General features: G+C 38.3%; 1 protein-coding gene across 17 annotated transcripts in view; it reads right to left on the bottom strand.

The window, feature by feature from the left end:
• Nucleotides 1-14,658, bottom strand: part of IKZF2 (IKAROS family zinc finger 2) — a 203,932-nt gene that overhangs the window by 178,991 nt on the left and 10,283 nt on the right. For 2 of the 17 annotated variants that reach the window (XM_010802311.4, XM_010802305.4), the window contains exons 1-3: nucleotides 6,506-6,689; nucleotides 3,009-3,057; nucleotides 2,099-2,203 (exon numbers count right to left, since the gene is read on the bottom strand). In XM_010802311.4, coding sequence (XP_010800613.1) covers nucleotides 2,099-2,203; nucleotides 3,009-3,042 — 139 coding nt within the window. In that variant the 5' untranslated portion in view covers nucleotides 3,043-3,057; nucleotides 6,506-6,689. Of the gene's footprint in view, nucleotides 1-1,867; nucleotides 2,031-2,098; nucleotides 2,204-3,008; nucleotides 3,058-4,551; nucleotides 4,810-4,962; nucleotides 5,108-5,818; nucleotides 6,690-14,658 lie in introns of those variants that run through there. The other 15 variants (XM_010802308.4, XM_002685559.7, XM_010802310.4 and 12 more) reach the window with 13 other exon arrangements.

Below are 14,658 nucleotides of genomic sequence, written 5' to 3' on the forward strand. Positions count from 1 at the left end.
GTATCTTCTCCATCTAACACCTAAGTGGGTAACCTAGATACTGTAAATAGAGGCTATGTAAAGGATGCAACAGACAGCTCTGAAGTGAGAGCCAAAATATTTAACCTGCAACTCTTTGGAAAAGAACATGAAAACACATGTAGCTTAGCCAAAAACTCTACTAAGATGGAATTGCCACAGGCTAGTAAGTTAAGAAAAAGATGAAACAAAAACAAAACCTCTTTACCAAACATAATTTTACTGTTGTTGGGTGAGAAAAACTCAAAGGTCAAAAGCACAGTTCTTATTTGTCCAAATTGATCATGTCTACAACTGCAATGTTTATTCAAAATAAGAGTGAACTGCCTTTTAGAAAGGATTACTTCAAAACCAAAATCAAATTCACAAATAAAGGATCTAATTAACCAATTAACAAGCATTTTCCTGCTGATATTCTAGTGGTGGCTCAGGGATAACAAAGTCTGATTATCTATTATTACCTACCCCTTATACTCAACGTTTCTAAAGACAATATTAAGCTAAATATTAAGCTAACAGAAACTGCATATCAATCTATCTTTAGGAAATTAAATGAAAATTATCTGAAAAATAAAAATCTATATTGCCAAGGACCTAGTCACATTAATATTAAAATGTAAAAATTATACTCCCTATATTGCAACAGTATGTAACTTTTATCAAATTAATAGTCAACTAGCAAAAAAATTAATTAATGCTACAAGATCCATTATAAGAGATTAGCACTATAATTTAACATGCATTCCCTTACTATTAATTTTTCTTCCTATGTGATAAAGGAATTTCAGTGACTGCTTCTAGAATGAAATCTTCCTAGGAAGTGATTCCCATTAATAAAAACAAAGAAAACTTTTAAAAAAGTAAAGCAAGTTCATACAGCTCAAACTTTCAAGTCAATAGCTAGAGTCGCTTAAAGATAACAAACTGCAAAATGTATTTACCAGTACTCTATATACTGTTGCTTATAATTCAGAAGACTTAACTACCTATGAAGCTAGTAACTTTACAACAAACTCAAGTTTTGAAAGCTATAAGAGGGAAGTGGAAAGAAAAATTTGTTCTCTCAAGATAATCAGAATTAACATATTAAGAGTATGCTCATAATTCATCATATGATTCAGTTTTCTTGTTATTAAATCTTCTTTAAAAAGAAAAGAAAATGCCTTTCCTTCAAATGTCACCCAAATAGAAAGCTTTTAAATTAAATTGCATTTAGATGGAAGTCAGATGTCCTTTCTATATAAGAATATAACACATATCAGAAGTAAAAGGGAAACAGATTTCAAATTAAGTAGGAGTAATAAAGCATGTGCACTTGACAACTTATGAAACATCATAATTAAGAGAAAACAAACCAAATCCTTAATAAAGTATTTATCTTCTGTCACTGACAGCATGCAAGTTGCTTTTTTATTACACAGAAACAATGTTTGCTATATCTTGATATAAAGAATGACTCTTTATCAAAAAGAGTAGCCAAAACTATTCCAGCAAGTTCAAAACATCCTTCCAAATTTTCTCAGTTCTTTTCTGACAGCCTAAAACAAAATGCTTTCACTTCGTCAGAGAAATGGATGTAAATGAGTTCTACAAATTTTCAGTCACATATTACTTCCAATGCTTTGGAGGAGAAACTTCCACGTTTTCTTAAAAAAGCAACTAACACTACGATTCTACCACTAATGTATTAGCTTTGTGCCAAGGCAATAGAAGATAATTTTTTCCTTTTCTTTTTTTTTTTTTCTATGAAGTAACATGTTTCCATATTTTTTTTACTCAACAACAAAAAATAAATCATCATAAACCTGGCAAAACAAAAGAATAACCGGCAAAGCCTAACATTTCTTACCTGATACAGGTAAGCACCAGCTCCCAAATGCCACCTTGGGATAGTTCAGACTAGTAAGGAGGCTCATGTTTTATGATACCAAAATGAGCAGGAGTAAATCTGTGTTGTTCTTTCTTTAGCAAAATCTATAGCAGCAGCTACACCACAATGTGAGTGGACCCTACAGACCTAACAAATTCAAGTCTATCACTAGAGAAATAGGAAAAAAAAAATCATAAAATGAAGACTTACTGCTTGTCATGTGACTCGGTGAGGCATGCTGTCCATTGGGTGTGCTTGAGGTGAGGTCAATTGCCATATTGGAGTGCTCCCTTTCAGGTGAAAGCTCATTGTCACCTGTTTTCACAAAATAAAATCTTTTGGTCTCTATTCACTTTCACCTAAAATCTAATTACCAACTTTGTAATCATATATGCAAAGGCATGCATAGTCTTGAAATTTTCATGAAATACATTTTTCCCTCAAAAAATTATAAGGAAAAGTTATTTAGAAATATATAATAAATGAATGAAATGATGAAAAGCCACAACCAGCACACAATAAAACATTTTTAAAATTTCACTACCACATTCATCTTAATTGTAAAATAAGGAAAAATGCAGTAGTTAATTTCTAAAGTATCTTCTACTTGAAAAAAATTTTCCTTTAACATCTAACTTAATCATTAAGCACCCGGTATTTTTAATGAGTATTTTCAAACTCGTTGGCCAGAGAGTTGGATGTTTGAGAGTTTGCTAAAAAAAAAAAAAAAAAAAAAGTCAACTTAAGTGAGCTAATTCTCTTTCATATCGTGTGTCTGAAAAATTAGGTAACAGAGTACTAAATATTTAGTACATGCGATATTAGTAGACATATATGTAACCCAACCTAGTCTAAACTTAAGTGAAAAAAATCAAGTAGGAAAGTTTTGATCTGCTAAACTATTACTGACTGAAATAATACCCTTAATATGGCAAGTATGTATCTATAGTTCCTTATTTGACTTTCCTGCTATTTTCTCAAACTCATTTACAAGGTGAAACTGTGAACAGACAGGAAGAGTATACAATTCTTGATAAAAATTTCCAATTCAGAAGTTAAAATACAGGTAACAAACATGCTTTTATTTACCAATAACAGATGAATGAAAATGAATACTTACACGTTATATAGCCATCAATAGCCTCTGTTTCCATAGTCAATGTGCAGTGCTGCAATACAAAAGATTATACCCTTAACACAAGGATTCCTTTCAGTCTCTGCCATTAAATGCTTAACTTATATGAAGCTCCAAGCAGTTAGCCCACGTTGCTGCGGCTGCAACCTGTGCCCAAGAAACATACTATGGTGTACTGCATGTGCTCATTTGCAAGTCACTGAACTCTTTCTGCAAATGATCTGATTCCTGCTGGAGATAGGATAGGAAAGATAAGTGTGCTGTGAGATGGGCTGTATCGAGAAAGTAATGACTCTTTCCATCAGAATTTACTCAGTTTAGAGGGAAAAAAAGAGGAAGGGGATACACCTCAAATGTGCCCGCTTTAACTGGGACTGAAGTATTTTACCATTCACTACTTCCTACAATCAAGCTGCAGTCTGAGGACTTTCCGAGTATACAGATAGCTCTATTCACAATTGTTGCAAGTTGGTTCATCATGTTCTAACAGGGAGGGGGGAGGACAAACAAACAGAGGAAAAACAAAACAAAACAACTTCGTGCCCAAGTACCTCTGGAAGGTTTCTGCAGCAGTTACCCAAGCCTGGCTTGTATTGACATTTTAGCCAGCCCCAAGTTCTGTGTGAGCACCTGTTCAATATAACCTTAATTTACTGCCAGACCATGGTTGGGTACTAATGCCGAGACTACTTAATACATTCCAATTTGAAAAAATTCATATACTTCTTGCTGTGGGGAAGGAGACCACTTTTATAAAGTTTGGGGAATTATTTTCATGCACCAATGACACAAACAAGAACTTACTTCTCAGAAACAAAAATAAATTGTATGAGATGACACCCCCTAGCTTTGATTCCACATAATGAAAAGATCGATAAGCTAACTGTATTCTTTAAAGAAAAAAGTTTAAAGAATTGACATGTCCTGAGATGATTTTTACTTATTTTTTTTTTCCTTTGGCCCTGGTCCTTTTTGCCTTTAGTTTCAAAACTCTCACTGCACCAGCAGCTAAATTATTCACAATGAGCCATTTCTGTATTGATCGCCAAGTATATTTAGCCCTGGCTCCTGGAATTTCTCCATTACTTACTGGAAAACAGGCAGCTTCACTTCTTGTCTCCAAAACCACTTCCCTTCTCCCTCCCCTCCCCTTCTTCACCACCACCCTCCCTACCACCCCCCCCCCAAAAAAAAAACTTTTCTTCTTTATGGAATAATCAGATCAAATTCCCAACTCAGTCACTACACAGCACTTAAATTTCAACCTGCTGTACTGCTACCAAATTCTTTCAAATTATGGTTACATAAGGCTTTAAAGAAAGGCATCCATAAAGTTTAAAAGGGGAGCAGTTTCTTCGGATATTTTACAAATGAGTTTATCTCTTTAAAAATGTACACATTTAACACACACATATTAAGAAAGAAACGTCAGGAAGAAGCGAAAGAAGTCTGCCCCATCAATGAAAAGATTTTTAACCCTCAGAGAAGGAAAGAAAGAAAAGGAGAAAGAGAAACGAAATGTACATACAAAAGAAATTGTCCTTTGATTAAAAAAGATTCATCACCATTTCCAGCTCTGTCGGGAGATCTCAGCTTCTTCTAACCCCTCAAAGAGGAGGTGACAATGTCGTGCTGAAGATAAACGGAGAGAGAAAGAAAGAAGTTTTTTGTGTTTCCCCCTTCTCTCTTTCCCTCCCTTGCCCCTTCCAAGCCAAGCCCCCTGCAGAGTTCAAGGCGAGGAGGAAGGAAAAGCACTTTACAGGTGGGTCATTCCGAGCCCAAATCCAGCAAACAGATCGGCTGATAAACAAAACCAAGAAATGAGAGAGAAGGAACACCCCCCTTCTCCTCCACCACCACCTCCTCCTCCTTCACCCCTCCCCCTCGTCCCTTTGGGATGGTCTAGTAGGAAAAGTCACTCAGGAATGGCACCACGTACTTTCAGGAAAGAGGAAAAAAAAAAGAGAGAGGGAGGGAGGTCAGTCAGTGCTACAGCAATGCGATTAACAAGAAGAGAAAAAACTTGATCCACCGGTTCCTTAAGAATCGACCAAAAGCTAAGACAAGAAAACTGAAAGAAGGGGGGGGGGTGGATAGGGGAGGGACAGTCAGGGGGAACCCAGCAAAGAACCTAGGCCAACTTCACAGGACAGTTTTTCGCCCTTGGCAAAACAGTAATAATAAATTAAATCTTAAGTCCATCTCTTTCGCCCACACCAGAACCTGTCAAAGTGATTTAACTGCTGCCTTTTTACGTGTCATACCAGCTTGTTGTTGTTGTTTAATTCCAACAGGATTTGGATATTCCCTTATAGCTGGGATAGATACACAGCTGCAATTTATTCCAAGCTACCCCACCTTTCTTGGAATTCAAGTTAAAACAAAGCAAAACAAGTCCAAATCCATGACAGCTATAGAGATGAGAACTGATTAATCGATTAACATCCCAGAAACAGATTATAAGCAGGGGACGATAAATTAAGGCAGAAGACATCATCTTCAACCCGATTCCCTGAGCGTCCTTTACAGAAATCATTAGCCTAATCATAACCACAATGCATCCCTCCCAGAGAAAAAATATCTATAGTATCTATATCTTATTATTACTGGTTAACAGCAACAAGTCATTTGATCACATCACGGTGCAAAACGAGATGCTATATAATTACACTTAACTTTGAAAACACTCCCCCCACCTTGAAAATCAGATACACATATTATATATAATCTATGAATCAGAAGACAAATAAAACAAGAGCTGTTCTTCACCACGCAAAAGCCAAGCGGAGATTTACCTCAGCAGTGCATGCAGTAAAATAATCCCATCACCCTTTTGTTTGTGTTTACTGTTAGTGTGTCCTCTCTCTTTCTTTCTTTCCTGTGCCTAACGTGTGTTTGTGCACTGCAGTTGGTGGTGGAAACTAAGGCAGTGGATCTGTAGCTAAGGGTAATCCTGTTTTTACTTCCTCCATCTTCAGCGAGAAGCAGGGTTAGCCCGGGACAGCTGGTCAAACCCCGAGAAACCGATCCGCCGGAGCCAGAGCACATCTCCCCCGCCGGCCGGGCTCGCGCAGACGCCCGCGGGCGGAGGGCGGGCTGGCGGCGGGTGGCGGAGCCCTACGCGCGGGCGGACGTGCGCGCGCGCGCGTGTGTGCGGGCCGGGGCGCTTGTGCTCGTGTGTGCGTGTGTGTATGTGTGTGTGCGCGGGCTGGCGAGGCGCGTGTGCGCGTCTCTGCGCGCTGGGCCGCTCGGCGCGCTCGGCAATCGATTACAGGACAAGTGCTGCCCCGGCGGCTCCGCGACGCGCTCCCTCCCTCGCGCCCACCCGCGCGCCGGGCCGCGTCGCCCCTGGCCGGGCGCCCCCGGACGGCGGACCCCGCCCCCGAAGCCGGGGTGGGGGGATGGGGACCAGGTAACCCGCTTCCGAGAGTGCCCCGGCAGCCTCCCCCATCCACTCCTCCCCGAGTCGTAATAAATCTCACGTTTTCTGCCGGCTCGAAAGGAAGAATTGCAGCGACCAGGGGATCATTTCGGCGTCGTGAAGTTTTCTTTCAAACTGGGATCTGTGGTGAGGCCGGGCGAAGGGCGCGGGACCGAGATCTAGGCGCGCGACGCGGAGCTCCGGGCTCCGCGTCCTGGCCGGAGTCTGGGTTTGCGCGTGGACCCACCCACTCAGCTTCGCAATAAACTGTGCGGTGCGATTTCAGAAACCGGCGCCCGACCAACCCGGACTCGGAGCAGGAGAGAGGGGTCCTGGGGAATGGATTGAGCAGGAAAGGCAGGTCTGATATGCAGCTCAACTATTACTATTTTGAAAGTGCTTTACAGTGCAAGTTTAAAATTAGAGTGTCTACTTGCTTTTTCTACCCCGGGCATGTGGCATATCCACCACAGTCAAGGAATGAACGGGTAAGGGTCTAAAAAGTTGTTAGGAGTAAAGCGTTGTCTCTCAGTGTCATCAGTTAGCTATAGCGCAGCTTTTGTATTTGGGAAGAACTTCTGTGAATCGTCATGAGAAGAAAAAAACAAAAAACAAAAACGTTCTTTCTGCAAACAGTCGCATGTAGCATCTTTCTTGACCACAGTTGCAAAAAGAGGGAATAGAGACTTCTATAATTAAAGGGAAAAGGAAAATGAAAGGAGCTGAAAATACTGAACTGTGTAGTCTGGATGGCTTAAGTTTGAAAACACGTGAAATTTTCAGCACTGCCAAACAGCATTTCTGAGAAACCATATCACAGATTGTGTAGAAAATCAATGCTGAAAGAGTAGGAGCAGGCGCTGTACTCCTACTCCTTTGAAGAATCCCAGAAATAGTTGCTGAGGTTTTTTTTCTCTCTGCTGAGGGAAGAGAAATGATACATTGAAAATAAAATCGTCAACTGTTATGTTAAGCGTCACTGTGTATATCTGGGAAATTTTGGATAATGTCTTTAGATTCGGAGACTGGGAAGGAATTCTTTTCATATTGATACACACTAAATTATGGACATCCTGTGACTTGTATAAACTTTAATATTTTTAATGAATTCCTTTTTTAAAGTTTACTTCATTTGTTGGATTTATTAAACAGCTGTACTAAGAAGCTTGTTTTTTAAATCATGGAAAATGGTGGTTGGTGCTGTGCTGTAAACAAGATTAAACAGTTTTCATTGGCGAGCAAATCATTTGGACTCAGGCTAACAACAAATTTTAAGACGATTTTAAGAACAGCTGTGAGTTATGTGATGGTAAAGCAGGTTTGTTTTTGGGTTTTTTTTTTTTTAACCTGTCAAGTATCTAAATAAAAGTCATTTTCCTAAAGTTATATTTGGGAAAGACCATAGAACTCCACAAATCATTCTAATCATCCGAATAGATAGCAAAAATTTTAATCTTAAATTATCATACAAAATTGAAATGTTCATAATATATAAAATTCCCAGTATACAAAGGGTAACATAACTTTTCTAGACTAAGCCGAAGTGTTGAAAGTTGTGGAGGTCCTTAGAAAAGATGAATTAAAACATATTCAGAATTAAAATGAAGTGTCTGGATAGTTTAAGCAATTTAATTCTGTAGTAGAAGTGGATTCGTTGTGAAGTTCTAAGGAATCATCTTCAAGTTCCCCAAAGCCACCACAGCTGATACAGTCTTTGCCCCTGGCTCATTAGAGCTTAATTTAGCTCCCTTGAAAGCCTATCCTTCTCCTGAGTTACTTTCATTGGCTCCCTAATCACCAGAGGCACACTCTCTCCCTCTAGTGGCTAAGTATTCAGACACTTGACATTTGATGGCCCTGTCTCCCCAAGGATGGGTATTTGGGCAGGAGGTAGTGATTCCCAAATTTTAAAATGGCAAAGTGACTCATGGTTACTTGTGAGAATTAGATCATTTGGGGAAGCTTCCCTCTTCTTAACATCCGATGTTCCTTTCTCATTTGAAGATCATGGTATATCACACTCATGCCAAAGAAGTCAAGATCATGTTTACATACAAAGACTAGGGTTCCGTTTCATCCTTTGCAGTCAAATAATCCTGGCTCTGAAACTCAACAGTTCCACTTTGGGAAGGAAAAGAAAGTGAAGTCTCTCAGTCATGTCCGACTCTTTGTGACCCCATGGACTCTAGCCTGCCAGGCTCCTTCATCCATGAAATTTTCCAGGGAAGGATACTGGAATGGGTTGCCATTTCCTTCTCCAGGGGCTTAAACCTTTGTATAAACTAGAAATTCCCTTTGTGCACAGTTTTTCTCAACATTGTTTGTGTAGGTCAAAGGATATCTATATTTCCAGCCTTTGCCATAACTGCACACATTTTTAAAGTACTTTTATAGTTACACTTTACACAAAAATGTATCCTAAGAAAGTACAATAGTATGTTCATTGGCTACTATATCCAGTTGGATAAATTTTCACTTTGAGGGCGGGTTGAGGAGGTAGAGAGAAAACGTACCCCACCCCCACCATTTTGCATATAGCTGGTTCTTTGTCCTCCTTTCTATCCCATCCTATGAAACTCCCTCCAGACACTGATCCCTGTCTTACACTGGCATATTTCTTTCATTATACATTGTGTAAATGTTACTCATTTGTTGAGTTTTTAAAAGTAAATCCCTGCCACTCCCCCCCACCCCCCGCAAGAATGTCATCTTTTTAAGGACAGAGATTATGTCTGTCCTGCTAACTGTTGTTTTCTCAGAATTACCACAGGATTTGACAGGAGTTAGTACTCAGTAATTATTAAATGGATGAATGTGGAGCTAGCCCCATACTCACCTAGCTTCCATGTGTTAATCTGTTTTCAAGGGCCAAAAAGTATACAAGATCAAAGATATACTCTAATTCCATAAGTAATTTGATCAATTCTTGGCTCATAAGTCATGTTACAAATAACGTTAACAGGTCGACTCTGTCTTATGACCCACGTGAAGAATGTGGATACCTTAGTAGATAATATAAAGTTTTACATGTATGAATAGTAAAATTGGTTAAAATAATTTTGAGTAAAATACATTTATGTGACCTCTCTGTTTCATAAATTATTTCATGTTAATATCTGATAGTTCATAAACCAAGCTATCAAAGAATGCAACAGATTTAATTCTATAATTACTAAGTACAGTTAGCAAAGAACATTTTTAAAAGGCAGAGTAGATTAAGGGTGGGTACATCATGAGGTATTAATATTGTTTTCTTCAGAGAATTTATTTTGTCTGATTTAGATTTAAAAGTCCTAGTACCCTTTAAAAGAATTAGACTAAAAGTTCATTTTTGTTTATTCAAGCAATTAACTTTATGTTTTTAAGTTTGGGTTTTATTTTTAGCAGAGGGAAGAAAGGGACAATTTGAAACACTGCAGTACTTTCCTAATATCAAAGAAGACATTTTTTGGAAACCAGTTATATACTGATTTTTCTTGTTTAGTTTTATTGTGGTAGATATAGAACATAACCAACCAGAGAAGGTGCCCTAAAATTATTTGAATTCCTGAAAAAGTTAAGTTTGCCAAGCACACATAGGCACAGTGTTTTAAATCTGATTGCTTGTTTTATTTTGTCAGGTGGTGGTGTTCTCTTTGAAGTGTTGTTCTCTTTTTAAGCAGGATATGGAACAATGGTCTCACTTTCTCCTGTCGACCTAGATTGGCACTGTGAAGAAGCAAGGAAGCCCTAAATGGAACCATAGTTTCAAAGAAAACATCCTAAGATATCAAATCCATTTCATAAGTAAGGTGTGTAAATATCTTCCAACTTTGCCTCCGTGACTACATTGATGGTCTGGAGTCTGTCCTGCTGGCATGTGAGTCCCACATGGTAGGGGTCTTCTCATTCCATCCACCTTGAACAGTAGTTTCTTTGAACAGTTCTTGAGAGTGTCACTTTGCAGTTTGATAAGGCTCTTGTGCACATACCCATGTCCCTAGAAAAGGTAACATTATGACAAATTCACGGTCCAGTAGAATATCAGATTTCTTCTAGAAAGCACATTTTGATGTAGAGCAGGTGATAAGCTGTCTCTATCCCAAATGAGAATTATAAATCGTGGGAGTTAAACTAAGACCAAGGGGATAAGACAGGAGAGATTTCTGGGGAAAAGAAAATGAAAGTATACATTTCTAGATATGTCATTAGAAACTTCCATAATTGCTTTAAAATGTAGGTGTGTTCAGCATTTGAAGAAATGAGTATGATCAGTGCAAAGATGAAGGAACTTTGAATTTGGACAAGTGCAGATAGATGACGCTTGTAAAACAATTCCAAAAGGCATGGGGAAGAAGATTCTTCTAGCAAGTCATGAAATTATCAAAGAAAGAAAGTATATTGAGGTTATTGGAAACCTCCAATTAAAATATTAGTACAAGGAAATAAAAAGATGATTCAAATTTTGAAGACAAAGTTCATGAATGGAGGATAACAGTAAAAGAATACGTTGTCTCATGAGCATTACTTTAGATACAGAATAATAAACACCCTCTGAGCGCAAGAAGAAAATCAAAAGTGATCATTTGACTTTGGAATTGGAAGGTGAACATAGGGCCAACTAGCCTAGAGATCTATAGCATCAATAGTTGGATTCTGCTGGAGATATTCATAGTCTAAAGCAAAGTGATGGCAGGTCACATCTCAAGAGAAATATTTGGTAGTCAAACCATTGCCAATAGGCATATGATCCTGATTTTTTTAATACTCAAAAAAGCTCACAGAACTATATGCCTGGTGTTTGTGAGAAGCCTCAGCTCTTTGTAAAATTGTTTCACCGTCTAGCAGTTTAATCACAGGTTTAAATAATCCTGTATGTGTGTGTGCATGCTCAATTCTATTCAACTCTTTGTGACCCATGGAACTGTGGCCTACTAGGCTCCTCTGTCCATGGAGTTTTGCAGGCAAGAATACTAGACTGGGTTGCCATTTCCTCCTCCAGGGTACCTTCCCAACCCAGGGGTTGAACCCAAGTCTCTCAGGTCTCCCACATTGGTAGGTGGATTCTTTACCACTGAGTTACCTGGGAAGCCCCCAAACAATCCTGTATCAATGGAAGAAAGTAGAATTCATTAGCAATAGTAAGTGTAGGAAAGAATCCAGGGATTCAACCGTCCTCTTTTTATAACCAGATAGTGGCAACCTAGGGAATTAAGAGCCTTACAGGGATAGGTATTGGAAGCCGTTTCCTGTCTGATAAATCTGAAAGAGGGCTTGAGGTATGGAAGGAGGGAGCTGAATCAAGTCACTCTCAGGTAGTAAAGTCAAATGTCATCTAGTTTTCATGGCTTGTGGTTTAGAGAAAGGTTAGCTCAAAATAGAGGCTAGTTTGGCATTCTTAAATGTCCCAAGACATGAATTATGAAGATGAGAATAGCACCATCAGAATCTCTCCCCCAGAAGCTCTACTCAGACTTCATAAAGGTACAGAAAATTTGACGTCATGGTGAGGTGCTAGACACCAGGGAAAGTCCCACTTAGTAGACTAAGGATATCATCAAATGTCCCATAACCATATTCCAGAAACTGCTTCATTGGAAAACTGTGTCTTTCAAGTGTACTATTTTTGAGAAATAAATCTTCATGCAGAATCTACAGCACTTCATTTTTTATTATATTTTTTATTCTACCTTGTTCTAGACTGATTTAAAGTAGCTTATAAGGATATATGTTTATATAATTTATATAATTGTATGTGCTCAACTTATATAAATGCATGTGCTCAGTTGCTCAGTCGTGTCTGACTCTGCAACCCCCATGGACTGTAGCTTACCAGGCTCCTCTGACCATGGAATTTTCCAGGCAAGAATACTGGAGTAGGTTGCCATTTCCTTCTTCCAGGGAATGAACCCACGTCTCTTGAGTTGCCTGTGTTGGCAAGTGGATTCTTTAACAATAACACCATATATTTACATTTATATAATTAGTAAATTATATATAGTATTATATTTACATATATAATATTAAATTTAGAGGTGCAAGAAGAAAGTAAAACATGTGAAAACATTAAGTGAGAATAGTACTAAAGCTACATAAAATTCCCATGTAAACATTTCCTTAAGTCAGGCCACAAAATGTGTAGCTTTCTAGCAGCCAACTCAAAAACAAAACTAAACATAGCAAACAAGGTATTCAGGTACATTTTTCATGGCACCTGTGATAAAAACTGAGCAATTATTCAGCAACAATACAATTATTTGAGGTATCCAGGTTCGATGCACAATACTGGATGCTTGGGGCTAGTGCACTGGGATGACCCAGAGGGATGGTATGGGGAGGGAGGAGGGTGGAGGGTTCAGGAAGGGGAACACATGTATACCTGTGGCAGGTTCATTTTGATATTTGGCAAAACTAATACAATTTTGTAAAGTTTAAAAATAAAATAAAATAAAGAATACTGTATAATGTAATGCAGTACTTTAAACTGATGATTCAACTAATCCCAACAAAATTGGGGTGCCATCGGGACTAAGAAAGCCATAGATTTTGTTGTCTCTATAAGCATTTATTTTATGCCAGGCATCATAAGCCCCAAGTTAGAGGGATAATACTAGCCACATATTTCGTATGAAGAAATTGAAACTTGGAGACATTATTATCTAGGCCAGAGCCCTACAATGTCAGAGCTGGACTTAAAGATATGTTTTAAGTTCTAGAAACCTCATGGTAATTACCAGTATGCTATTCTGTCTTCTTAATAACTAAATATATTTATTAATCATACAATCCTGTTGCTGTAGTTAAATCCAGCCCATTTAGTAACCCACTGTCTGATACTGAAACATTTGAAAGGAAAACTGAATGTCTACGATGTTCTTAGGAGGTTATTCAAATGTGGTGCCAGCATGGAATTCTACCAAAACCAGTGCTTAATTGTGTGTGAAACAGAACTTATTTTACATCTAATACTTTAGCATCAGATATTCATAAATACTTACCTTGAGCTCTTCTGAACAAGCAAAGACAAGAGAACCACTGAGGATGAATTAAAGGATAACTGCCTTCTAAAGAATTGAGTAAAGAGATATAGACAAGAACTTAATTTTAAATTCTGGATCACCAAGCATATTTGCACATTTTGTTTCAAAGGGGGTCATTTCTGATTTATAGCACCAAGAAACAGAAGCATCAAACTCCTCCCTTTTGTAGACTTACTTCACCTATATGTGCAAAGAATAAAGGAGTTTTTGTGGTGAACTTTGTGATTTTAAATAGTTATGGTGTTCTTCAATGACATTTTAAATTTCAAGAAACAGGTTTTGTCTTAGTAGAGAGCAGCTCTCAGTTTATAGTAAAGGTCAATTTGGACATTTTGCTAGGACCCATTAAGTGAAGCCTGTGAGATTAGAATTTTTATTTCTGTTTTAATCTACAAATACAGTGAATATTGGAGTAGATGGATAAACCTGTACTGTTTTAATTAGTTTTTTTTCTATCCAAGTTTGCACAGGTGTAAAAGTTACATATTTGTTCTCTCAATAGGAAGGTTTTTTCCCCCTAAAATCAAAAAGAAATAATACCTTTATTGGGGGAAATTTGCTTTAGGGCATTTTGAATAACCTGCCCTAATCAGAAGAGCTTCCCCAAACATTATGGAATAGCCAACAAAGGAAATGAACAAGGGGTCTGATATCTTCATAATATATTCTTAGAAATAATTTAACATTTCCTAATATTTAATATCAATAACCTCAGATATGCAGATGACACCACCCTTATGGCAGAAAGTGAAGAGGAACTAAAAAGCCTCTTGATGAAAGTGAAAGTGGAGAATGAAAAAGTTGGCTTAAAGCTCAACATTCAGAAACGAAGATCATGGCATCCGGTCCCATCACTTCATGGGAAATAGATGGGGAAACAGTGGAAACAGTGTCAGACTTTATTTTTTGGGGCTCCAAAATCACTGCAGATGGTGACTGCAGCCATGAAATTAAAAGATGCTTACTGATTGGAAGGAAAGTTATGACCAACCTAGATAGCATATTCTGGAGAAGGCAATGGCACCGCACTCCAGTACTCTTGCCTGGAAAATCCCATGGATGGAGGACTCTGGTAGGCTGCAGTCCATGGGGTCGCACAGAGTCGGACATGACTGAAGTGACTTAGCAGCAGCAGCAGCAGATAGCATATTCAAAAGCAGAGACATTACTTTGCCAACAAAGGTCCGTCTAGTCA

Source organism: Bos taurus, chromosome 2, assembly GCF_002263795.3.
Source record: "Bos taurus isolate L1 Dominette 01449 registration number 42190680 breed Hereford chromosome 2, ARS-UCD2.0, whole genome shotgun sequence".
Taxonomy (NCBI): Eukaryota; Metazoa; Chordata; class Mammalia; order Artiodactyla; family Bovidae; genus Bos; species Bos taurus.